Below are 26,053 nucleotides of genomic sequence, written 5' to 3'. Positions count from 1 at the left end.
CTATCTTCATGGATTTTTTAATAACCACCTTCATCTTAATTAGGCCTAATTCTTTGGATTATTTTTTAATAACCACCTTCATCTTAATTGGGCCTAGTTCTTTGCAGTCCAGAACGGATAGCCATCTAAACATTATCCGTACCAGTGGTGGTTGGCCACAATAACCACAACAATTTTACGCATGAATAAATGTAATCTCAAAACTAATTTAATATATAGGTGTACAAGAGTATAGATGGAACATGAGGGGGCCATGCCCCCTTGTCTTCCTACAAGCTCTGTCTTGTCTATGTGGCTATGTGTTTTTTAAAATAATACAACACTTCATGTAAGTCATAATTTTGTAATGAAAAATTCATACGAAGCGAGTCACAGTTGAGAAGCTCATGTTCAGAGAAAGGGACCAACTCACCATTCTTTATCTTATATAGTCCTTCCAAAGCCACGATTGTCGTAAGACCCAGCATGATCTTGCATAGTACAAACATGACACAAGGTCTAATGTACCATTGAATCCTTTGGTTGATTAAGAACAATGTACTCCCTCCATCTCAAATTACTATTCGTTTTGACTTTTCTACATACATAGCTTTTGCTACGTATCTAGACATACATACATCTAGATCAATATCAAAAGTTTTGGAAATAGAAAATCCAAAGTAAATAGTATTTTGTGATGGAGGGAGTATGTATTTAGTGCTAAATATTGTAAATCTTGTGTGTAATATAAACTACAAATCGGGCGGTATTGACTAATTTATCATTCCTAGTCCCTGATTCCTCTTCTATCAGTTCGAATCCCCAAATCGTGTCCCTAATATTTGCTGTCCAGAATTGGGTAGCATTGTTGATGGATGCCCTCGAGAGTCGAGGTCTCAATGCCCTCGAAATCGTTCGCGAGCTGGGGCACCTACCGCACGGCGCTGGCACGAGCACGACGACCCCGGCCCGCCTCCATGACCGCTTTGCTGGCCGCTCCACACGGACGCTGACGAGCTCGGCGCGCGCTCTGCGCCGGCGCAGCGAGAACGAGATGCGCTGGTGCCTCATCTGGTGCTTCGGCTCCGTCATCGGCGCCGGCATTGTGCTCACGGGCCAGGGGGCGCACGACCACGCCGGCCTGGCTATCGACCATCGTGCTCTCCTAGGTGGCGTCCGCCTCCGGCCTGTCCGCCACGCTCTCGGTGTTCTGCTACACCGAGTTCGCCATCAAGATATCCCCGTGGGCCGTGGCCGGCGGATCCTTCGCGTATCTCCGGGTCGAGCTCGGCGACGTTGCGGCCTTCATCGCTTGCTTAGCCGCGTGCCGGCCGTGCTCGGCCAGCAAATCCTTTGCAGGACAATGCATGCTAGCAAACGAACGGGCGGCACGGAGGGTGGTCGTCGCTTGCTTAGCCGCGTGCCGGCCGTGCTCGGCCAGGCCTCGGCTCGACACGCACGCCCTGGAGGCCTGGAGGCCGCTTGCGCCCCCCGGCAGCCGGCACCCGCGGGCTCTCGCCCAGGCCGCATGCTCGGCTAGGCCGTGCGCTCGGCCAAGACGCTTCTCCTCCGGCTGGTCCGTCGCCGAACTGTGCAAGCGCGCTCGTGCGGCTGGGAAAGATAACGGAGGGGGCAGGGCAGCTGCGGGCCCAGCTGTCAGCGAGTGAACCTTAACGAAAATTGCAACCAAGGGAATGTAAGCTTAGAATGGTGGCAGTAAAGGCCTAAAGGGAAGTGAGAATTCTATGGTCAGCGCGGGGCAGGGGCGTGCTTGCCGCCTGCGACGACGGGATCGGAGTGCGAAAATTCAAAGCATTGGTGACAACCCCAATAAACATTGGTTAATAGGTAAAATATTTGCCCACATTGGATCTTGGTGGACATGAATATCAATGCTAATTTTGTGTTGATCGTTCGGAAGTTTAATATTGGAGGTCCCAAGACATCCACCACGTTATTCGCATTGACTCTTCAAATAATCGAGTATCAAGGATTTTATTTTGAAACATGGACACAATTGTAACTGAATGTTTACTTTTCGCCCACATGATGGGTGCAAATATTCACATACGTGCATAAAAATAACGGTGGTTCTCTCCGCTCCCCTAATATTTTTTCCCTGAAAGGGAAGCAAAAGCTTTGGTTTAAATTTTATTAGGATAAGAAAAATTATAAGGAAAAGAGTTTTCCCCAGTCCTTTTCAAGAAAAAAAACCTTACGACCAGGGGTATACCACACATCGGTACACGTTCAGATAATTATATTGAGCCAACTTGGTCATGACAAAGACTCCTCTCATATCATGTTTTTAGAATTATTGGGTAAATTTTATCATAGGACTGGACATTACTCTAAAATGGTGGTGGCCAATTATTTCGTTGCAACATGATGAATGAAACAATCACATCATTTGACATCAAAATAAAAAAACGTGAGATAATAACATAGAGCAAAGTCTAATTGTTACGCTAAGTCAATGCTGTGCAACCATTTAGAATGGCCGCCTTCCGTTTTCTTAACAATGATCATGATTCATTGTATGTGTTATCAGACAACAACGTTTTGGTGTTATTAAAGACAAACTTAACCTTCGCGCATACATTAATGTGCATAATTCCCTGTACCACAATTCCCTTATTTTTTTAATGGGTGAACGGACTTGCCTATCACTGGTCTATACTATTCGGCAACTCGGCTAACATAACCTCGGCAACGACGACGTGGTTGCTAGCTGCAAGCATTGGTTGTGGCGCCCATGTCAACATAAATTGGCATCCACAAGTTTAACTTATATTTAAGAATCCAAGTGGGGGCATGTGCCCCTGTTAGGAGTTGTTGGTTCCGTCTCTAAGCCACGTGCATTCTTCATCATCACTTGTTGAACTCCTCTATATACCTCATATTGATATAGTGGTGTTCTAGATCTCACGATAAATCCGTTGGTGCTCGGCTAGGAATGATTGGTCATGCACCACCATCCACTCCCGGAAGCGATGCTTGTAAGGCTCCTCCACCATGAGCCAAACAAAATTTTTTAGCATTGAGCTATTTCGACGGTTTCCCCCAGTAAATCGACATTATTACTTTGCATGTTCTTTTGCATATTTTTCGTTTTCTTAAGACCCAAGAATACGCTATTGAAATGAGAACTAGCATCATCTGTAACTGTCAAGGACAGATTAGTTCTGTCTGCATTTACATGATTTTATTTTGATTTGTATAGCATTTGATCCTCCATTTACAAACTTCAGAATTTAGCAATACTGGCTTGCGATCAGTTTTCTAATTTCAGGGATGACTTCAACAACTGCAACTTTGTTTTTATCCATGTATCATTTCCTTCGTTGTAGAATTGAACATGGCTGAGGTATGTGAATTGCATGTAGTACATATATCAGGTGTTTGATGTGCCAATGTGGTCCAAGTCCCTTTCCTGAACTGTGTTGCTGTGAGTTACCTGCTGCTACATGTCCTTCCGCTTGGTTGCCGGCTGCCTTTTGTGTCTGGTGCTGCATGATTGCTGACGTGTATAGTCCATACATGACATCTTTGAAGAAATTGGGAGTTCCATGTTTTGAATTTGGTTATATTTGTTGTTCTATACTTCATCAAAGATTTGCTAGAACAGATAAGGTCCTACTCCCTCCGTTTCAAACTTTTTTTTGACCTAGTAGAAAACTAGACTGACTTTTGTTCTGGATGGAGGGCGCAGGTGGCAATGGTTTTGACGCGCTAGAGTCGCCTCCAGCCCCAAGCTGAGCCACTAGATTATCTTCTTCGTTTCAGCCTCTCTCTTCTGCCCTCCTCTCTCTGAGCCAAACCTCCCAAAGCAGGAAAAAAATGTTGTAATCCGACAAGACTCTTGCTGGCTCATTCAAATGGGAAAAAAGTTGTACTACATTAGACTGGAACCCATGGGATAAGAAAACTGAAAGTCAGTTATCTCACGATGCTCCATGCCTTGACAGAGCTTTTGAATTGCAGGTGATTTCCTGTTATCTACACAATAAAATATGTGACTTTTTTTGGCTAGGAACAAGTAGGCTACTCCATCAGTGATTTTATGCTTCTACGAGACCTTTACTTTGTGCTTTCTTCTTCCCACCTTTTGCAGCCTTTGAAGTTGCTTGAGCTTCAGCTTCCGTCTCAGTTTCTATCCTTGCAAAGACTGGCTTTGGCTCCATCATTACCTGGCCTGCTTTTAAGCCTCCCCATTTCGTATCCTCCTAAGAACATAATTGACAAAAATTACATGCTCAGGACGAATATTGAGGCACATTTGAAGTAAATGCTTTTGACCTTTTGCATTATGAGGATGTTAGATTGTATTTCGGAGGATGGCCATAAAATATTGCAAAGAAATGGAAATGACATCAGAGCATATATTCGATAGAACATACCCATCTCAATACCCTAAATTGGTCTTCAGTGAAACCAAGCTGTGTATAAATCCTCAGCGAAAGGCTTGGGGTGATAGGAGATAGTGCAATTGCAATTATTCTCATTGTCTCTAAAATAATTACAAGATCCTGTAGATAAGAGGAGACAGAATTAAGAGAGCAGGTCATAACTATAATGCCACTCGACTTTCGAACATCAATACTGTGAGATAAGTGTAATTTCATAAATATGTGTAGCATAACTTGCCCAAGAACAGATGAAATAATAAATATACATTAATTCATCCAAATATTTAACAACAGAACAAATAACGTAGTCAGTTAATGAGTAGCTCAATGTCTCACATCAAATAGCATTATTTAGATCATTAAAAAATTATCTTAAACAGTAGTTTCAAATCGTCACCTTTGCAGCTTTTTCAGTACTCTCACCCCCTTTCTTGAAACAGGACCATGGTGCTTGCTCATCGATGTACAAGTTTCCAAGGTTACCAATCTCTAAAACAGATTCACATGCTGATGACAGCAAAAGATTTTCATAATGGTGCTTTGCCTTGTCCACCTGTATAAATAATTTTCCCTGTGATGCTAACAGATACACAACAGGACATACAAATATTCGCTCAAATAAAAAAACAGGACATACAAATATGTGGTATTTATTACGCATATAATAGTAGACGATGGTCTGAAACATCCAGATGTATCATGGGTCCGGACAACAGATCAAACCAACACATGATTGGCAACCCATAGTGTCAATACAAAGAAAAAAAACCTTCACCACATATTAACAGGATGAACAATTAATCCATAAATTATAACTAGTTTACCTAGTATGACAATGGTTGTTGTCTTTATTTGCCATATGCTAAGAAATAAAACTTACAAGAGCATTACACATTTACTGTAGTCTTGATGTATACCAAAAAGATTATGTGAGTAGAAACCAACCATATGGTATTGTAAACTAGAGAGCAACTCATTACTATTAAGTTTTAGCTTTTCTGACGTATAATATGGAATTATTTCACTTATAAAACAAATTTCTATATGTATTTATATTTAGAACTTACATTTACTAAGTCTTTCTGCAGCCTGTTTCAAACATATCAGACTCTACATTCAACCAAAACTCATGGTTTATCGTTAAATCCTCCACTCCTCTGATAGACCTACTTACCAGGTTTTCTACATTTTCTCTGAATGGTACTCCATCCACTGCAGCAATTGAGTCAACCGCTAGTGTGGATTTACAGTTCTTTTTTAGAAGCCCAAGTGTGCGGTTAAGGAGGTTTCCTATTCAAATGAATAAAATGATATCATTATTAACACATAAAGATGCATAGTTAACACAAATAAGGAACACTGTGTGAAGAAAGAAGGCAAAAGGCACAATAAATTTTAGCACACATAAAGAGTATACACATGTTACAGAAACAAAGATACTTGAGTAGAAATACCAATTGTGTTAGCAAGGTGAGCATTGACGATATTGATAAAGCGTTCTTCTGAATAGTCCCCATCATTGCCGAATTCTACTTCACGCAAGAAGAAGTACCTAACAGCATCACCACCAAATCTTTCTACCAGATCTTTTGGTTCAAGAGTGTTGCCTAATGACTTCCCCATCTTCATGCCATCCTACAATTTCGAAAATAGAAGGCAATGGTGCATGAAGTAAAAGTTATTCGATGAAGCTACCTTTCTTACAGAAATGAAGTTTAAAGAAATAGGCCATCCTCAAATTGTTATAATCTCTTTGGCTTTATACACAATGATTACTATTTCCCTCATTATTATTTACTTATGGTACAGTGTTATATTGTTGCCAGGGCTGTAGAAATGGAAACAGAAACATCAAAATAAGTAAGATTCACCTTTGTCAAGAAGCCATGACCAAAAACTGCATCAGGAACACTTATCCCTGCTGACATCAACATGGCTGGCCAGTAAACTGCATGGAACCGCAATATGTCCTGAAGTACATGCACACAAACACAACCTCATCACAAACCGTAATCTAGGGGCAATTTTTTTAAAAAAAATCAGAAGTCCCTCCAGTATTCTTGCTTGTAAAATGAACATCTGTATCAATGCCCTACATTACTGACCAGCTCTAGGAAAATATGTTAGCACTGCTTAATTTGCATTTCGCAGTGGAGAGGGAATGAGACAATATTCTAAGCAGTAAATAAATATATAAATATAAAAAAGTACAGATGTTTAAAAGACAGTTCTCAAGCACAAATGAAATGCAAGTTTACAGGCATTGGAAGACAAATAAAAGGCTACTAGATTTAACATACAAGAACAAAGGTTCTATTCTATGTGGAGTTAAGTACCAGTATTGTCAGTTTCAGAAACTAAAAGCTACCTCTCACAAATTTGTTTCAGCTGGGACCTTACCACTCAAGTTCTCAACAGTTTTATCAAATTTGCCAATATGCCAATGATCTTTTCAAGATTTTGTGCCATAACAGTACTTAGCTACCATACCACATCAGAGTTTTATTATCCCAAGCCCCAAGTAGATGATTGTGAAGCAGGACTCAATGTAAACAAGGTTAAACTGGGTTCTATTTTAAAAATAGGAAGATGGAGTGGGTGAAAAATTTCTCCATGTACAAAAAAAAAAAAGCTAGGTGCACCAAGTGATGTTAGTTGATTCATCTATAGAACAGAAAAGAGTTCATGCTGTTTTCTTAATTTAAATATATCATTTGCAATTAACAGTATTTTTTTCCTTTAAAAAGATAAGTTAAACCCCAACAAGTAGGCTGGTACTATACAAGTTCATATCCATTTATAGGAGTTCCTTATCATCAAAAGAAAATATCAAGCAACCAAATAAATGTATTAATTAGGAATGAGAAGAGAAGCCCACAGTAAAAGAACATGAATGCTTCAAAATGCTATAAAAATGCTTGGAATAAACCTTTCCGATCAAGTGGAGGGAGGCAGGCCAACCACGATCAATGGCTTGCTGCAAACTTGCCTGCTCACCATCATCTAGTAATGCTGAAATATACCTACAGAGACAAAAACATGTAATAGTCAAACAAAATGAAACCAAAGAGTAGGTTGAGTTGTTGGATTTGGGAATAAGAATTCTAAAAGAGATACAATCTTCATCCCCATTTCAAGACTCAAGTCTTCAATCAAATAGCAGAGTAATAAAGACCAAGAGCTCGCTGTTCTTCCATTGCACGGATAGGCTAAATTATGCTTAAGTAGTAAAGTGTATCTGATATAAAAATGGATTATTAACATACATGTGGCTATGCCAAATATAAAAATGGATTATTATGTCTACTATGAAGTTTAACATACATGTGGCTATGTCTACTATGAAATTTAACATACATGTGGCTATGCCAGAACAGACACACACACAGGAACTTTATTATCTGTAGCACAATGAAACACAACACAACATACGTGAACAGCACAGAGAATACTAAAAAAGCAGTTAATCAGTGTCATAGAAAGAGAAGACCATTAAGAGAGCCTTCAGTGAGACTTTCAGATGAACTCGAAGCAATTAGTCTCCAGTACTTACAAGGGGAAACAACAAGCAGTAATCCTTCTAAAATAACAAATTCTAAGAATTCAGAGCATCCCAAAAGTGTAAACATGGTCGTCAGGTTATCATTGGACTCTTATACCTTACAAACAGAAGCAAGTTGGCAATTTTGGGTGTGGTCATGTGCAAATGAGCAGGCATGAAGCGAGAAACTTACCCTAATAGAGCATCAAACCACACATATATTGTCTGCTTGGTGTCATTTGGCACCGGAATGCCCCAGTCTACAGATGCACGGGAAATAGAAAAGTCTCTTAATCCACTTTTAATCCAGCCTTGGACCTACAAGCTGTGTCTTCATGAGATAGAATAAAGAACATGTATATTCTAAAACAATAAAAATAAGCATGTTCAAACAGCAAGACTGATAAGTAATGAAGCAACCTAACTACCCAGGTTATGCTGTAGCTGGAAATTAAAATATAAATATTTTGCTCAAAATGGGAGAGTTGAACATTTGTGGGTTTAGATATTGGATTCAATTCCTTATTTGCCATTGCAAAGTTTTGAAATCCCTTGTTTTCCATCGATGTCTCAACAACACATGGGGCTCCCCTGGATCACTGATGTCTGACAGTGGTAACTGGTAAATAAGGGATTGGATAAACTTGCAGTAGCAGGAAACAAATTTATTCTTGATATTGTCATCATGCAAGAAAATAACGGTGCACTTCCTATTGCAAATTTAATCAAATAGAAATAAAATATGATCTCGGCACTGACTTAATAAGATGACCAGCCCTTTTTTTCAAACGACTGCGGAATTTGTTACATGGAAAACATTAAGACTATGGTCAGACCTCGCTTGACATGCACGTGCACTAATGCCCATATGAGTCAGCGCGCCTACCTTGAAACAGTAAGGAAAAATTTTCAAACGCTAGGACTAGGCTTGGTTTACATTCATTATCAATGATGTATTAATCTAACTGCACAGTATACAAAGGAACAATTGTGGCCCACAGAGCCCCTTCACTATCTATTAACTACTGAGTCTCCTTTTTTACATATAAAGCAATGCTGGCAGTTTTCTTTTTTCCCGATCTGGTAAATGTTGTCATCTTAGTTTCCATCTTTAACCTAGTCAGGATCTCAATGGAGTTACTACTTGACACGATACTTATAAGAAAATGTACAGCATAGATTTTTATTCAACACGACAACAACACCTTACCCAATGAAATTTCTTTGTTTGGTTAGTACGTACTTGACAACACAAACATAATCAAGAAAATTGTGGCAAAGCTTCATTAAGGCACATGTCAACAAAATTAGTGGCAAAGCTTCATGAATTAATATGTCAAATTCATCTTTTTAAGACTTTTACCTTGTATGTGCTCAAATCATCTGATACGTCTGCATTTTTGTACAAACGATCTACAGTTTCCACCACAATTTGCATTGATGCACAGTAACTCAATAGTCACAGAAAGATAGAACAAAACCATATACAAACAAAAATAAAAATCTCACCTCATTCAAGCGATGTGACGGCCTTACAAAATTAGGATTTTTTGCCAGCAGCTCTTCCAACTTATGCTGGTATTTTGACAAGGCAAAGAAATAGTTGTCTTCTTTTCTTGCTACACAAGGCTTCAAATGCACAGGACACGTATTGTTTTCCGCTAGCTCTTTTTCATCCTGCATCCAGTTGAAACGAAACATTATTACAAGTACTAATAACGAAAATAAGGCCAACATACTTAAGTGCACATGGCATAATGTAATTGCCTACATAAAACAATTAGGAAACTAAAATACATCATCACATAACAATATAGTGCACACCCCTATCTTCATTAGCATAGCAAAAAAACTTGGACTTTCGCACTGTTTATTTTGCATCTAATTTTTTTAAGGGCCAAAAAGCTAATCCAAACTTGCCCTTAAGACAGATTAAGCATGGCAGCTGGCATAGGCATCAGTCCCCCATAAAAATGGATAAATAGCCAAGATCTTTATCCATGTAAAACCAAAAAAGAAGTATAGGAAAGCAAACCCACTTAGTAGGTAACATGAATTAAAATGTCACAGGAAGTAATCAAATGTATTTGTATTGATTAGTATATTTAATTGTACTGCCATATTTGATTGAAAATGGCTTAGTACTATATAAGAAGGTTGAGAAAGAAGCTTACCTTGTACTCCTCACAGCTCACACAATAAAGTCCTTCATAGTCAGCTCTGTAAATGTCACCACTGTTTAATACTCTAGAATAGAATTCGTTGACAACAGCCTCATGCTTATAATCAGTTGTGCGGATAAACTTGTCGTATTCTATGTCTAACTGCAAGAAATGTGAAACAAATTTGGAGGACTGAAGTGAGCTCATGATTTACTCTGTTGTCAACAGCAATGTAAACTGAAACTTGGTATTATGGACGTACATCAGCCCAGAGCATCTTATATGAACTTGAAATAGCATCACAATGCTCCTTTGGGTTTCTACCACTAGCCTCCGCTGAAGTGGCGATTTTCTCACCATGTTCATCTGTTCCAGTAATAAATATAACCTTCTTCTCTAGCAACCTCTGCAACCACAGAAGCATCATCAACAGAGAGCAACTGAACTCGAGTATTAGCTTAAGCTAAATGGGCAAATGATACGAGCTGGTAATTCCAGCAAACTGGATGTAAAATGCAGCAGACCACACTGTTGTGTCCATTACAGTAACACTGTAAACCTAACAAACTTCTTCGAGAGTGCAGCTAGAAACTGAAATAGTATGAAGCTATAACAATGAACTCATTAGAGTTTATGGAAAATATAGAATCTCTCTCTCCATCCGGGAAATGCATGTGCAACAGAGTGGTGCATCACTACCTGATCGTCCAACGTTTAATCGCGTCATACATTTACCACAGTACCACAAATGACCCTTAACAAAACGTGTTTGTATTTTGGACCCATGTTTGTAAAGCATTACTTTATGCAAAAATGTATGTTAAATATTAGTGCTGCAGTGAAATTGATGCAACCCGCGGGCCGCGGATGTGCGGATTGAAACCATTTTACTCGTGCAGGTTCCCAAGTCCGACCCCAAACTGATCGAAAACACAGCGATTGCAGTCGTACGAGGAGAAGGCTTGCCTGGAAGCGAGCGATGGCGTCGGCGGCGATGGTCGTGTAGGCGCTTCCCATGTGCGGCGGGGCGTTGACGTAGTAGAGTGGCGTGGTGAGCACGTAGGGCTCCGGTGCGGAGGCCGCGTCAGGGGACGAGGAGACGGGGGCGACGCAGCGGCCGGCGACGCGGCGGCGGAGCGCAGGGGCGAGCGCCCGGGGCGGAGGCGAAGCAAAGGCGAGGCGGCGGGCACCAGTGGCGAGGGAGGAGCAGGGGGCGCCGAGGAAGGCCCGCCCGGCGGCCATGGCGGTCGACACCGGAGGAGGAGATGGATGTGGAAGGGGTTTTGGGTCGTGCGTTCGTGAGAAGAACAGTGTGTGGATTGGAAGTGTTGGCGTGTTGCTGGGCTGGATCCGGGATGTTCTTGGGCCGGCAATTAGTTTTCCTTGTGTTTACATGCTCGCCCATGCTATTATTTTGGTGGAGTACATTCCTTTACTATGGCTTGTTTAGGTCCACCTCCACCTCAGACTGTGAAAGCTAAATTATAATTACTTCTACTCAAATTATTCTTCATTTTAATTTTTCTAAATATATAATTTTGATATGCACTTAAATATATATATATAATATTTAGAAATATAGTAAAAATTATGTATCTCGAAAAGTCAAAATGAATAATATTTTAGGACAAAGGACTCGCGAAAGCTAAATTATACTCCTTCCGTTCCAAATTGCAGGTCATTTTGAATTTTGTAGGTTCATAGATATTATTAGACACCTAGACATGCACTATATCTAGATGTAAACAAACTAAAACAACATACAACAGAGCTGGACCTCAATCTAAGGGATCACAAGAGCTGGATTTTCACAACTTGGGTGGATCCATACAATTCAAGCCCTGAAATTATCCATAATTCAGTAGATAATGACTAAGACCATGACAAGGTGTCCCATAAAACCCGGATAGCACGGTCGCTATCTCTTATTACATCCAAAATTCTGGATCAACACAACCTAATCTCTCCATGCTAAAATTACGGATTGTCGCTCGCTCACTTGACCCGGTCGAAGGAGAGGAGCTTGCGCGTGTTGGTCCAGATCTGCTCGTACACGACGGTGTTGTACGTGGCGTTCTGTCCGGCGAGGTTCACAGCGACGATGTCCAGCCGGTAGTTCGCGCCGGACACGACCTGCTCCTCGCCGCTCACCACCTTGCTGAACCTGAGCCCGTCGTTGGCGCGCTTCACGTGCTCCGCCACCGCCCACGCACCGATCTCCTGGACGTGAGCGTCCTCGACGTCGGGGATAACTCCCCAACCCCCATGCAGGGTCGCCGTGACGGGGGTGGTGGCCGCGGCGAAGATGGCGGCGGCAATGGCGACGAGGAGGCTGCAGGTCCTCATTGATTTTCGTGAGGTTTCAGGCAGGCTTGGATCCAGTTGGGTTTTCAGTTTGAGACGGAGGTGTGGCTGGTGCTGTGAGGACATTTTGGGGGCTTTGGGCATCGTTAAATAGCACCAAGGCATCTAGTACGAATTAATTTTTTTGAGAGCGTAGTATGAATTAATTATTGGATAGCTAGATGCCTACACTGCAATGTATATATTCACCATCAGATAGCAAGCAACCAATTAATTTAGTGCTACAATATATATATTCACCGCCGGAGGATCAAACACATAGAACAATTCCAATTACATTAATCCTGCAATGGAAAAGCACTGTTGAGTATGCATGGAGTCGTGAACCTTCAACACTCAACAGGGATCAGCAGCCATTTCTACAGAACAAAACCTGGGGAATGGAAACATTCACTTGTACTTCATGTTCAGCACCTTTCCCAGCGTCAAGCCGCGCGTCGGCATGTCCTCCCCTCCCGGCCTGGCATTTCTCAGCGCCCCGGTGGACGGCGTCGTCCCAGAAGGCGCGTGAGGCGGCGTCGACCGCGTCCGCGCGGGCGTCGGAGGAGCCCCCTCGAGGGCCGCCGGGCGCCCGCCGTCCTCCGAATCCGACGGCGCACGCCGCCGCAAGGGGGTATGCTGCTGCTTCCTCCGGAGCTCCTCCCTCAGCTCCCGCTCCAGCGCCGCCTTCGCCTCCTCGGCTAGCTCCGCCCGCCGCACCGCCTCCTCGAGGCTGAACCGCAGGTCGCTGATCTCCGCGCGCGCCGCGTCCAGCTGCTTGTCCCTGGCCGCGACGTCCCCGTCGCCGCTCTTCGACACGAGCACGTACCCGTCAAGCTTGCTTCCTCCCTGCCCCCGCTCGGGCTCCAGCTCCTTCGTGTAGAACTCGTCATCGTGATTGGAGACGATCTCCGTGGCAACGACGCAAGTGTCTGGGTTGCCTTCGCGCGGCGTGGAGGTCGGAGCTGCGGAGGCTTCTGCTCGCTGTTCTTGGGTTTCTACGATCGCGACGTTTCCAGGCTCGGCGATGCTGGTGTCCTTGGCGTCAGAGTGCACGCTCTGGAAATCGTCCCTCGAGCTCTCGAGGACAAAGCTGGCGTCTGCTTTGGCCTCCTCGTGATGTTGCAGGTGGAGATCGTTACCTTGGCACGCCGTGGAGTTTGGAAGCACGCTATCTGATTCAGCTGGTTCTTGATTGTTTTCAGCTAAAATATTTTTGCTGTCTGATTGAATGGCATTGTGATCTTCTCCAGAGATCTCAGCGTCAAGGCAACTTGTCCCTTGATCATCGGAGTTCCCTTCAAGGACTGTCGTGTCCTGAACCATAACATCTGCTCCTTGCTTATCCTCTGCTACATCCTCGGATACCTCGATTTCCATCTTGGTTTCATCACACGTTGTAACATGGCCATCATTTCTGAAGATTTCAGAAACAAAGCATTCTTCCGCAGAGTGCTGAAACGTGAATTCCGTTTGCGCTTCAGTATCTCTCACTCCTAATTCACATGCCTGCACCTGATCATGTTCATCAAAATTGTTGCAGCCAGCAGCAGCTGTTATCACCGTTGTCGCATCAGAACTTTCTGCAGGCAACACGTAAATCTCCTTCACCTGCTGGAGCTCCGACCGCAGGTACTCGATCTCCACCGTCTTCGCCAGCAGCTCCTCCTCCATCCTCTCCGCCATCTCCACCTGCCTCCTCACCACCTCCAGATTCCTGTCAGAGTTAAAGAACTCGAGCGTCGCCTCCTGGAAGAACAACGACCTCTCCTCCTCCGCCCTGATTGCGGCGACCGCCGACGACAGCACCGTCTCGTTGAGCCGGAGGATCCGCGCCAGCGCGTCCCTGGTGCTCTCCCGCTCCAGGATGGCCCTCGTCTCCATCGCCTCCACCTCCCGCAGCACGAAGGCGACCGACGCCCTGGCCTCGCTGAGCTCGGCCCTCGCGGCGGCCAGCTCGTCCCGCATGGCCCCGCGCTCGCCGTCCGCCGCCGCCTGCCGGCTCGCGATCGCTGCGTTCTCGGCCTCGAGCTGGGCGATGCGCGCGCGGTCTCTCTCGTACTGGTCCGAGAGGTCCCGCACGGCCTTCTCGAGGGCCTCGATCTCCAGGGCCGCTTGCTTGTGCTGGCTCTCTCGGACCTCCAGCTGCAGCTTGCAGGCCGCGAGCTCCTTGGTCAGGATGGCGATCTCTTCCTCCTGCGTTTTCGCCAGCAAGTGAATGGTTTTGTCACGATCAAATGGAAGTTGGAAGTAGCGGATTCAACGCACATTTGTGTCCGGACTGATGAGCCTGCTCTGGTCGCCTCCCCGGTCGAAGATGCCCACGGCGGCCTGCACGGATTCTAATGGTCTAGTGTCGATCTCGGCCATCAGTTCTCCTGCGGCTTCCTGCACTCGATAGACAATAAGATTTGATATCTATGTCATCATCCACGCGTGGTCTTGAAGACTGGTCAGTCTCTGTAAAGTTTCAGTGTAGATTGATGAACAGAAGGGTACAAAAATTCGACTGCTCTGCCATAACAAATCGCGTGAACTAAGGGACCGAACGACATAGGAGATTGAAGAAGTTGCAGAACTTTGTTTTCACGTAGATATCGGACAAGAAAGCTCACGTACCTAGTTCAGAGCACAGGTCAGGCGCATCGATCTCACTGGACAAAATAGACTGCCCAAGCACGGGTGTAACGAGAGTGCGACGATGAAATGGGTGGTCAAGGGAGGTTGATATAGGCACAGAGCCGCAGGGACGAGCGGAGCCGGCGAAAACGAGGCGCCGTGGCAAACGAGACGACGCGCTTTGGGTGTGGAGACGCCGATGCGGCCGGTCGTGCACTGGTGCAAGGGCAGGCGCTGTCGCTTTGCTTCTTCATCAGCTAGCCCGCTCAGGCTGCGATGACGCGATTTCATCCTGTGACGCATTATCAGATAAAAAAAACTGTGACGCTGTCGCATCTTTCGGTGCGTACGACCGAGCGCGGCTTATCCGCCTCTGTCGGGCACATATTCTGCCTCTTGCCAGCCGCGGTGGCGGCGCCAGAAAATGTCCCGGCACGTTTTTGAATATATTCGTGCATCGCGATTCTATATGCAACAATCCGTGTAGCATCCGGATATCGATAGCAACAGCGGGGAAAAATCACATTCCAAATGGGCCATGAACCACGAACAGTGCTGATTATGGGATGGCAATTCATAAGCATTGCGAACACCGATATATCGATTATAGCGTTACAGTAGGACGGACAAGCTACGCGAATGAAAAATTCCTAGCGACAGATGCTCGCAAACATAATATTCTGACTATACAAATCTCAGATTTGGACTCGTGATCATCCTCGGTAGCACTACCGCAAATAGCGTCCGGATAAAGGCAAGTTAAACCTCAACGCTGACACCGTCTTCGAGGAACACTAGCCCTACAAAGGGCCTTGCGATACCTTTGGCCTGGTACTTGCTAACCTGCCGAGTAGACTGCAGAAACACCACATGCGTGAAGGCAGATTAACAGGCTCATTGACTCACCGTCTCCAGGATCACTCTACAGATCAGTAGTAGGTTGTGCCATAGTAGGGTTGAGGAGCTGCTGCCGCAGGTTGCTGAGGGTAGGCTGCTGTTGGTGCCGGTGCTGGTGCCGCTGCGGGCACTGGTGCTGCTGCCATTGCTGCAGGTTGTGCGTAGCTTTGTTGTGTGTAGCCCTACAAAATGTTATCCGCAATTTTAATCAGACGACATCCTTCAACACATTACAAGTTAGTGTAGTTGTGAACATAAGGGGGGAACCTCACTGGACAATGAGGTATACCAGGTGCACGAACCAAGAGGCAAGTGTAAGCAGAAAGTGAAGAGATAGCTCCAGTTAAACCTGACTAAGGTTTCGACCAGGTTTAATCTACATGAGCATAAATTACTGCTGGTTCATATCTGCTAGAGGTAATACTGATTGAACACACATAACGAAAAACATGACATGACTAAACAAAACATAGGTTACGGCCATTAGGTCTGAGTATCACTTGTTTGACAGATCAGAAGTAACTATCTTCAGTTACCATCGTTAACCTTGACTGCCAGTTAACATCGCCATGTTTGGGTAAGACTGCCTAAGAACTAGCTTCTTTTACTGAAAAGAACTATTGAAAAAAGATAATTACAACCCAAATGATAATTGATAACAGCTTTTACTCTGCCATGAAATCCCTTTTATCATCAAATTGAAATCCTTATGTAATTTTCCTGATTGGGCATGTGGATATATGTAGGGAATCTAGATGGTGGGAAGAGTGTGACTGTAGCATGGTCATTCCTTGCAACAAATTTTGGAAGACACTAGGAATATTGCTTTGACTTGAATTTCCAGAAGCATTTCCAAAACATATGCAGAAATCAAATTCAGTACCTGAGCAGGGTATGCTTGAGGGTAAGCACCATAAGCAGCTTGAGCAGCAGGCTGAGGCATTTGATGGCTGTAGTCATAAGTTCCATATGCAGGGTATGCAGCCTACAATGCAAAAGACCTTTTAATCAATAAACAACAGTGTATAGTTAATCAATAATAGCATCATTATAGCCAAACAAAAAAAAAGCGACTAATTTTCAAATGAAAAAAAAGAATATCTAAAGCTTGCCCCAGGTTCAATAATTCAAACTCCTAGTTGTGAAAGTAGTAATAGGAATGAACTTTTAGATCTAGCAAAGAGCACGCCAAACCAGATGAACAATTCCAAGTAAAGTGTCAGCTTAGGAAACGTGGATGATAGCTGCAAATTCAGGTAGGCTTAACAGGAGGCATTGAGATATTTAACAATTTATATCTATTGTGTCTGGGAAGATTTAAAGAGACGATTAAACAATGTCCATCTCATATTCTTTTTATTTCAATAGGCTGCCCAGTATCTCGATTAGTGCACCAAAGAAAAAGTATATAAAGCAGCTAAATCTCGCAAATTTATATGAATATATAACCTGAGGTGCATAACCAGCTCCCCATTGTTGCCCTGATGCTTCAGAAGTCGCGGGCCAAACTGGAGGATTGGGAGCATTTGGATCAGTCCCCATAACTGGCTGAGTACCACCAATTTTAGCCAACTTGTCCCTGTCTGACATAATAGCATCATCTGCTTTCCGTTTCTTTGATGGTAGAATGCTTCTCTTACATGAAAAGAGAGCCGTGTGCCGAGTTAAAGCCTTCTTGATTGACTTTGCATCCCCAAAGAGATCCAAAAACTACATGTAGGCAATTTGTAAGAGGCATTAATCTAAAGTATCAAACTGGAAAAATCCAAATGAAAAATAAAAGAAATGAGTTCATTTACATAGCACTAACAATACCAGAATACCATATTTGATAGTACAACAGAGATCATTGTGGTTCAAGAATAGACTAACTTTAAGGAGAGTTCTGCTTATATTCAATTCGTTACATAGACAAAAGCTGCAAAACTACATGACTCAGTGAACCAAAATTCCAAACATTTTCCAAAAAAAGAAAGCACTTCATGTTCCCAAAGATGAGCACCCAAAAAGACACAGACCACAGGAAGTGACGTCCCCTTGGCTTTGTCTTAGAGAGGGGGAGTACCTAGCCCTTTTAGGGAGCTACTCACACGACCTGCGAGCACACAGGTTCCAGCCTGGGTGGGCAGCCTCTCAACTTGAAGCTCTAGCCATCGCTCACAAAATTCTTTATGTTCCAAAAGAAGAGCACACAAATAATGCTACCGAACAGTTGTATGTGATGATTTCACTAAAAATATAGTCAAAGAGCATAAATAGCATAAAATCCTGACAACCATTCGACATAAGTACTGTATACTATAACACTAACTTAATGCACCTAAAGAAAACATTATTATATATGGCCTTCATTAGGGAATGATCTTACTTCACACTTCTAACACCACCTCAACCACAGAATTCATGTTATCTAGCCAAACAAGAAGGAACTCAATATAGAAGGGCTCTGCTTTTGATTATTACCTCCAAAAATATGGAAGATATTTCTTCTTTGTCGCCTAGACTTGACCCCTCTCCTTGAGATGATTCATGTGTAATAAACCTCTCCACAAGTGAATCTAAAAATTCAATACGCTTTACACATGGAAAGATAGACTCTAGATGAATGACAGCCTGCAAAATAAAGAGGTAGTATTAGTCTATTAGACAGATTAAGGGCAAAGATGAAGAGGAATATCGAAAGTCATAACCTCAAGAACTGGTTTTGTTATGTTCAATTGCTCATGCAATTCAGTTAAGGTATCCCTTGCCCTTTCCAAATCTTGGATGGCCTACACATTTCAAGGAACACATCAAATTCCACCAACTGAAATAGTGGATAATAGATAGAAATAGAATAATACCAGAATTTCCACTCAATCAACTACTGAATAAACAGTAAATGAAAAGGAGAGAGGAAAGCATCTCCTAGCTCAAACAGACAAAATTGGAGCACTTAATTTTTTTTTACTGGCTAACCACAATGTTCAGTCAAAACAGTCAGATTCAGATGATACAGCACAGACAGGCATGTAAACACTTTTTTACGTTCACGTACCAAAAATAAGAAGCGTGAGTACTGAATAAGCAACGTTGGCAAGAGCTGGCTCTGTTCCTTTTCCTTTTCAGTTGAAATGGCCTTGTCATAAACTGAACAAGCTGATGCATCATCACCCTGCAAACAGGAGGTGGATTAAACAAACTATACAAGGCTTTAAAAAGGAAAAAGAAAAGGTTATTTGTTCAAAGACGTACCAGTCGGTGCTCCATATTGGAATGCTTCACAATGGCCTCTAGAAAGCCAGGACATAGTACTGAGTAAAGATGCTCATATTCTGCACGTGCTCCAGAAACATCTCCATTAAGCTCCTTAAAGCGTGCACTAAACAGATGCATCTCTGGCTGCTTCTGTTAAAAAATCAAAGAGAAACAGGATGTGGCTATCAGCAAATCTAAAACCACTTAGCATACATAATGTTGTACTGCACACAATCAAACATTATTATCTACGTTTTTCTTCTCAATTAGATTTGTGTTGTTTCTGCAACCTGCTCAAGCCTCACCTTTGGAGGTGATGCGGTTGCTTTTGTAAGGGACCAATTGTTCTCTCTTTCCCTTTAATACAAAGATACGGAGATTTGTTGCATGTTTGAGATAAAAAATTCAGCTCGCATAAACCAAAATTGACCATGATGTATAACATTTTTATGCTTGTCAACATATCCAGCTGTTTAATTGACTTCCTGTTTTGTTCCTTTTATTTGCATTTGTTCATGCCAATAAGAAATATGGACTAAAAGAAACACCCATCTAAGAGGTGCAAAAGCAAGACATAATACAACAGTTAAAGATACGACCAAGAATGTGGACATAGAATTTGGTTACATCCACATTCAAACTTTGTTGATGGTAGATTCACAAAAAGTACAACAGATAAAGAAGAAATAATGGAATCATAAAGATTCACAAAAAGTACAGCAGATAAGGAAGAAATAATGAAATCATAAAGCGCATAAAAATATAAATGGATCTAGTATATTGTTCTACAAGTTATAAAGTGATACCTTGACAAACACATGAGTGGCACGAGCCAGGGCATTGTTTGCTAGTTCTAGACTACCTTTATCCTCCATACATTGCACATAGCGGATCCAGAATTCTGAATAACTAGCACATGCAATAACACATCTTTCGTACAATTTGATAACCTGAAAAGGTAGAAAGTGCCATCAGAGAACATAAGCATGAGGGGGGAAAGGGGGTATCTAAAGGGAATATGAATTTGGTATTGACAAAAAACAAAGAGAAGTTCACACAGATTACTCCATTAGCTGATTACGGAGGCCCCTCCATAAGAAAGGAGGGACCATCCTTGCTTGATAGATAGATGGTTAAGAAGGTGAGCATTAAGCAAATACCTGCATATATGAGATTAAAAATTCAAACAACTGGTATTTGGTACCATATATCATTAACCCAGAACGACCACTGCCAAATGAAAGTTTGGAGTACTTAGCCTCATCGAAACCAAACATTATGTCCACGCTCTATCCTCAGTTCAATATCCCATTATAAAGGAAGCTTCTCCAAAATACTAGCCGTTACAGCATATAATGGAGCCAATAAGACTGGATTGTAAGTTATAAGATTCCAAACGTTCCATAAAATCTACTAAATAAAAAAGACAAAAGGTTGCTATAAGTGCAAAACCATACCTTATTGATGTCTTCTTCCTTCTCGATAAAATCAAGGTAGTTATGCCAATTTTCAAGCTCTGGATTGTCAAGAGGCTTGACGTGAAAATATGGTCTTCTAATAGCTAGCTCAAAACCAATAATCTTAGATTCATACTCTTTGGCCTTCTTGTACATCTCTTCTCTCATGGAGACATACTTTGCAAGGTTCTCTGCTTCAGGTTTGCTGGATTTATCAGGATCATCAGGATGTGTCTCACCATCAAGAACCTGAGCACTATTCTCAGAAGCAACACCATACACAGAAGCTTCCTCCGCAGTCAGTATCTCCGAAAGATCCCGTGTTGAAGCCAATTCCTTGAGGCTGTGTAAAAATAACAGTTAGTAAAACAAGAATTTTTACATAGTTGTATTTTCATAAATGAGATTATATATCATTATCACAATTCAAGTACTTAAAATATCAAGCGCAATTAAAAGCACGGTTATGAAATGAGGAAACGGTATGGTGGAGTATGTGTTTTATTTCAATTCATACATGGCAGAGTGTTGTCAATAATATGTTGCCTTGATCCACTTATCAGCCAATAAAGCTAACATTTATTATGCTGCAGATAAATAACAGGCACAAAAGAAAGCTTCACTTCCAAACTTCCATATAAATAACAGAATTAATGCAAATGACTTACCAATTAAAGTACCGATCAAGCTGCTGTATGGGATGCTCTAATATTCTTGTATATATCACAGCTAGATGACTCCATGCCTGCAGTGATTCTTCATACTTAACATACTCATCCCACAAAATATTGGATCGATAATCTGTTCCAACGTACGCCAAACCTCTTTCAAACAGTCTGTAAAAACAAAAGGTGGGTAAAGTTACTGAAAGGTAAGCAAAGTTGCTAATTCGAAAATGGAACGAGTGAGATAAAAAGAAGTACATCAAACACAATGAATGATGACTGGAATGTGCAAACGCTAGTAGCTACTTACGTCTAGGAAGGACCATTATTCTTGACATAAAAATTTTCGAAATACCTAGTATGACCATATGCAGTACGACGGGTCTAGAGTATTGTTTCATGAAATAAGCATGCTATTATGTCAAATATAACTATTTAGCTAATGATGAAGTATAAAATAACATTTGCTCAAAAGAAATGGCTTGCATAGAGATTTTAAGTCCACAGAAGGTGAATAAAAAGTTTATATTTAGTAATAAGAGGCAGGTATAGTACTAGGCTATTGACCATAGGCCCATTACAACTCAGAGACAAACATATCACTCTGATAACATATATGAAATTTGAATATATCATATTTGCAGATGGAAATTGCTGCCTCGCAGATTGGACAACTAGGGCTCTAACATATTCTAAAGAGCTTAATCAGGAATGCCTAAATACTAAAAAAATCCAAACCCCCAGTCATTGAAAATTAAACCAGGAGACAGAGATTCTAGGCACATAAACTTCATCAGAATATGAACGTTGTGTAGGATTGGTACCTTCTGATGATCTCTGGGTCATCATATGTTGAAATTGCGAACTGACAGTAGTTATACCAAATGTCCACTGAATAAGTAACTGCAAGAACCGCTCGTTCATACACCTCTATAACTTTGTTGGCACCATCAAGTCTACCTTCATGATCTGCATATTTCTTCCAATAACCAAAGCAAAGAGGGAACTCCGCAAGAAATGCATCATACACTTTCCGTATCTTCAAAATATTGCTCTGGATGAAAATATATAAAAACATGCATTATATAAATATATAAAGAATACCATTTTATGATGACTGATTATTCAGATTAAAGTTACATCAAGTGCACTTTATTGAAACAACAAAGACACACAAAACTATGATAGACCAAAAGTATCAGGGACATCATGCAGTTCGAAGTTCAAATTAACTGAAGGAAACACAAGGATCACAAACTATACAATCAGGGTAGCAGGAAGAGGCAATTACTAAAGATTGTAAACTCGTTGTACGAGAAACAAGGATACAGCTGAACATATACCAAATAAATGCATAAAATTACAATATGCCACAAATCCGCCACAAGGAAATAATTGCAGGAACTCATGTTCTACAAATTAAGAAATTAAGAAATAGCATAATTCACAAGCTGTTGTAAAAATTACAAATTGGCTCCTCTACACATGCAGATACAGCAAGCTCCACAGCCAAAGTGTCAAGAATGGTTTACGGACAATCAGCAAGCCAGCATTACCTCAGCATTCTTCTCTGTTTCATCAATAAGTGTGGTCCAAGCATTGAAATCTAAGGAATTTGCAGTAACAACACTCCACAACCTAGCCTCTTCTGCTGAAACCGCAGCTGCAAAAGGTAAACAACACGTTAAGAGCAAACTGCAGGTAGGATACTAAATTAGGGAAGCGTGCATGCCCAACATTCAAAATCATGGGAGCTTGCAAGCTCAACATTACCTTCTTCGTAGGATGGCTCTGGAACCGGCTCGCCCATCTCGTTGGTGACTGCGGCGCCGTTCTCTGTAGATTGGTAATTAGCCATCTCGCCAGCCGTCCCATTCAACGCCGCGTGCTCGGCCGGGTAGGCAGAGCCATCAGCTGCCTGGGCTCCACCGTCAGGGGTCACGGCGCTCCCACCGGTGACAGCCGGTGGATTATGACCGTACGCGTTCGCCTCAGGATTGGCGGTCGTCAAATCGAAAGCTGCGGCACCAGGCTCCGCGCTACCGGAATCGACACCGGCAGCAACGGTCTGGTGTTGCTCCATTGCGCGCGACGTAGGAGTCGTATCCCGCGCGACCAACGCGAAGCCCTAAGCGAAGAGAGAGAGAGGGAGCGAGCGTGGAAGGTGAAATTAACGCCCGAGAAGTGGGAGGAGGCGTGTACAGGTAAGGGGGAGGATGAGGGGCACGCACCGGAGAGCCGCCGATGGGAGGAGTCGCAAGCCGGGAGGGGAGGTAGGGGGAGGAGGCACCGGCAAGGAGGCGGTGGGGGTTCGGCGCCTGCGTGCGAAGTGGCGATGCGGAGGGCGGAGGAGTGGAGGACGGAGGGGTTAGGGTTGGATCGGGGGGACGTCGCGGTTGGAGGAAGAAGAGGCGGATACGTGGGCCGGACAGGGGTAGACGGTAGACCGTAGATGATGGAGCTCGCGGGCTTGCGGCGGATTATATGATTTTGGTGGGCTGCAGCAGGCCGAAGAGGATGTTAGCCCACGGCCTGTGACCGTTGGCCCAAATTACGCGTTGTGTCTTTTTTATTTTGGAAAAAAGTCCTTTCAAGGTCCCACGTCTATTGCTATTGTCCGAGTTTCATCCCTTGCATGCAAAACTAGATATCGGTCATCCCTCAACTTCTAAACCGTTTGTTTTTGTCCCTTAGCTGTTTTGAGGGTGGTTTCGCATAATGTGGCGCTTGATCCACATGTTAGGCAACAAGTGGTGGTGGGTCTTCCTTCCCTCTCTTCCTCCCCCTCTCTCTTCATCCTCCTCCCTCTATCCTCCCTTGAGCGGCCCCCGATACGGTGGTGCCTAGGCACTCCATAGCGGTAGCGCTGCCCAACATCGAGGCCTCCAACCTCCTTAGCGACAGCGACGACATGCAAGTGCGAGCATGAGAAGCACATGGCTACAGTGAGCAAGCGGCGAGGCGTTCAGATGTGGCGAGGCATGGGTAGCGGTGGTGCGGGCAAGCAACAAGGTCTGAGGCTACGGAGGATGACGAATCAGAGGCGGGGAGGATGAAGGATGTTGAATTCGAGGTGGGGATGATGAATCGGAGGCCGGTGTGTGGGCACCGTGCTCAAACGGCATCGGGCATGGCCACGGCGCGCTCTTGCCGGGCGAGGTGAGGAGGTTGTGGTCGTTGTCCACACGGCTGGCTAGGGACCCGAGGTTACCTTCCAAGCTAGTACGGTCATGCCAGCGCTGAGCCTGTACGAGTGCTCATGGTCAATTTGGGGTCGGCAAGGTGGTAGAAGATGGCTGGCGGGGTGGTCCAGTGACTTGGCAAAGTGGACGGCCCGGGAGGAGACTGCCGGCGTGGGTGTCCTAGCGGAAGGAGCAGGAAGTACACGGGAGGGGAGGAAGATATAAGGAAGAGAGAGAACACATTACGGGTGGGCCCATCACCACATGTTGTCTGGCATGTGGGATCCAGCAACACATCGTGTGAAAACCATCTTCAAAACAGCTGAGGGACCAAAACAAACAGTTTTAAAACTTGAGGGACGACCGATACCCAATTTTGTATATGAACGATGAAACTTAGACTACGGCCATAGATGAGAGAGCTTGAAAGGATTTTTCCTTTTATTTCAATCTGGTGGTGATTTGGACAATTGGACCGTTGGCCCAAAAAAAAAATTCTAGGGGGGCGTTTTCTTCCACTGACTTATTTTTAGCACGTGTCACATCGAATGTTTAGATACTAATTAGGAGTATTAAACGTAGACTATTTACAAAACCCATTACATAAGACGAATCTAAACGGCAAGACGAATCTATTAAGCCTAATTAAGCATAATTAATTCATCATTAGCAAATATTTACTGTAGCAACACATTGTCAAATCATGGACTAATTAGGCTTAATAGATTCGTCTCGCCGTTTAGATTCGTCTTATGTAATGAGTTTTGTAAATAGTCTACGTTTAATACTCCTAATTAGTATCTAAACATTCGATGTGACGGGTGCTAAAAATAAGTCAGTGGAAGAAAACGGGGTAAGTATTTCTCTCGTTCTATTTCGTTGTGTTTAGCAGTGGAGGACAGCCGTGCATCATGCCGGAAGACTGCCTGGCTCGAAACCGATGTGCTGCTGAAAGCACGCTGGAGACGCTCATCTATCTCGTTTGCCCTACCCTAGGGCCGCACATTTCGTCTGTAGCTTGGCTGGCGCCCATTGACTCGCTAATCTCCGCTGCCAGCCAAAAAAAACAGTTTGGATAATGGATAACGTGCCTGCGTGCCTATCTGGCTCTGCGTTTTCGGAAGCTCCAACCATCGTGAATTCTCCCAGCAGCCCCGCACCAAGCTGATCAAGGTGTGCGATTCGTGCTCGCGCCCGCCGCTCGCAGGCCGTTGGACGAAACTGATGAAGGAGCGCTCGGCTCGGTTCACGGGCTCAGGGCGCGGCGCGCGGCGGGGGTGCTTCAACGTGCTGGCGTGTGGCGTCACAGTCATGCGGGCTGGCACCAACGGCCCCGCTCCTGCCGCTGCCCGGTGAAGATAACCAAACGTTATCCAGCACGCCAAATTCTAGCATTTTTCGGGCCAATTCAAATTTTGGATAGCCAACGTTCTCAATTTCAATAAGATTAATGGTCAAGTTCGTCCCTCAACTTCTATATTAACCCATCTAATTTCTTAACTTTTATTTTTTGAACAAACTCGTCCTTTGTGCTCATATGGAGCTTCATATTAGCATGAAAT

General features: G+C 43.4%; 4 protein-coding genes across 5 annotated transcripts; all 4 read right to left on the bottom strand.

Annotated features, from left to right (window-relative positions):
* Positions 1–3,822: 3,822 nt before the first annotated feature.
* LOC117839624 (methionine--tRNA ligase, chloroplastic/mitochondrial) lies at positions 3,823–11,366 on the bottom strand. The gene is made up of 12 exons (XM_034720009.2): positions 11,058–11,366; positions 10,354–10,497; positions 10,104–10,253; positions 9,439–9,606; positions 8,123–8,247; positions 7,318–7,411; positions 6,260–6,358; positions 5,843–6,023; positions 5,563–5,678; positions 4,786–4,941; positions 4,380–4,508; positions 3,823–4,205 (listed from the first exon to the last, which is right to left on the bottom strand). The coding sequence occupies exons 1-12, from the start codon at positions 11,331–11,333 to the stop codon at positions 4,041–4,043; spliced, it is 1,803 nt and encodes a 600-aa protein (XP_034575900.1). The 5' UTR covers positions 11,334–11,366; the 3' UTR covers positions 3,823–4,040.
* A 366-nt stretch (positions 11,367–11,732) lies between these two features.
* LOC117837733 (cysteine proteinase inhibitor 8) lies at positions 11,733–12,560 on the bottom strand. Its single transcript, XM_034717483.2, has one exon. It carries the CDS (start codon positions 12,558–12,560, stop codon positions 12,087–12,089), a length of 474 nt encoding a protein of 157 aa, XP_034573374.1. The 3' UTR covers positions 11,733–12,086.
* Positions 12,561–12,651: 91 nt separating this feature from the next.
* Positions 12,652–15,404, bottom strand: LOC117837732 (uncharacterized). 2 transcript variants are annotated; one of them, XM_034717479.2, is made up of 3 exons: positions 15,054–15,404; positions 14,703–14,822; positions 12,652–14,630 (listed from the first exon to the last, which is right to left on the bottom strand). In XM_034717479.2, the coding sequence occupies exons 2-3, from the start codon at positions 14,802–14,804 to the stop codon at positions 12,846–12,848; spliced, it is 1,887 nt and encodes a 628-aa protein (XP_034573370.1). In that variant the 5' UTR covers positions 14,805–14,822; positions 15,054–15,404; the 3' UTR covers positions 12,652–12,845. The 2 variants fall into 2 exon arrangements, with proteins under 2 accessions (XP_034573370.1, XP_034573371.1); XM_034717480.2 differs by having other exon boundaries at positions 14,703–15,404.
* Positions 15,405–15,592: 188 nt separating this feature from the next.
* On the bottom strand, positions 15,593–23,709 carry LOC117837731 (pre-mRNA-processing factor 39-1). The gene is made up of 14 exons (XM_034717478.2): positions 23,541–23,709; positions 23,083–23,437; positions 22,866–22,972; positions 22,134–22,363; positions 21,313–21,480; positions 20,645–20,987; positions 19,994–20,137; positions 19,185–19,337; positions 18,988–19,104; positions 18,641–18,721; positions 18,414–18,563; positions 17,400–17,660; positions 16,834–16,935; positions 15,593–16,132 (listed from the first exon to the last, which is right to left on the bottom strand). The coding sequence occupies exons 2-14, from the start codon at positions 23,390–23,392 to the stop codon at positions 15,983–15,985; spliced, it is 2,316 nt and encodes a 771-aa protein (XP_034573369.1). The 5' UTR covers positions 23,393–23,437; positions 23,541–23,709; the 3' UTR covers positions 15,593–15,982.
* Positions 23,710–26,053: the final 2,344 nt, after the last annotated feature.

Source organism: Setaria viridis, chromosome 9, assembly GCF_005286985.2.
Source record: "Setaria viridis chromosome 9, Setaria_viridis_v4.0, whole genome shotgun sequence".
Taxonomy (NCBI): domain Eukaryota; kingdom Viridiplantae; phylum Streptophyta; class Magnoliopsida; order Poales; family Poaceae; genus Setaria; species Setaria viridis.
The sequence above is the reverse complement of the archived record's forward strand: the minus strand, read 5'-3'. Positions and strand labels throughout refer to the sequence as shown.

Excerpts from the sequence above, each read along its gene's own strand:
- LOC117839624 (XM_034720009.2), bottom strand. The coding sequence starts at position 11,333 with ATGGCCGCCGGGCGGGCCTTCCTCGGCGCCCCCTGCTCCTCCCTCGCC. Across the intron at positions 6,359-7,317 it reads CCCTCCACTTGATCGGAAAG|GACATATTGCGGTTCCATGC; the intron begins GTTTATTCCAAG and ends CATGTACTTCAG. Across the intron at positions 5,679-5,842 it reads TCACCTTGCTAACACAATTG|GAAACCTCCTTAACCGCACA; the intron begins GTATTTCTACTC and ends TCATTTGAATAG.
- LOC117837733 (XM_034717483.2), bottom strand. The coding sequence starts at position 12,560 with ATGCCTTGGTGCTATTTAACGATGCCCAAAGCCCCCAAAATGTCCTCA.
- LOC117837732 (XM_034717480.2), bottom strand. The coding sequence starts at position 14,804 with ATGGCCGAGATCGACACTAGACCATTAGAATCCGTGCAGGCCGCCGTG. Across the intron at positions 14,631-14,702 it reads TCATCAGTCCGGACACAAAT|GAGGAAGAGATCGCCATCCT; the intron begins GTGCGTTGAATC and ends GCGAAAACGCAG.
- LOC117837731 (XM_034717478.2), bottom strand. The coding sequence starts at position 23,392 with ATGGAGCAACACCAGACCGTTGCTGCCGGTGTCGATTCCGGTAGCGCG. Across the intron at positions 19,105-19,184 it reads CCAATATGGAGCACCGACTG|GGTGATGATGCATCAGCTTG; the intron begins GTACGTCTTTGA and ends TCCTGTTTGCAG. Across the intron at positions 18,722-18,987 it reads ACTCACGCTTCTTATTTTTG|GCCATCCAAGATTTGGAAAG; the intron begins GTACGTGAACGT and ends TGAAATGTGTAG.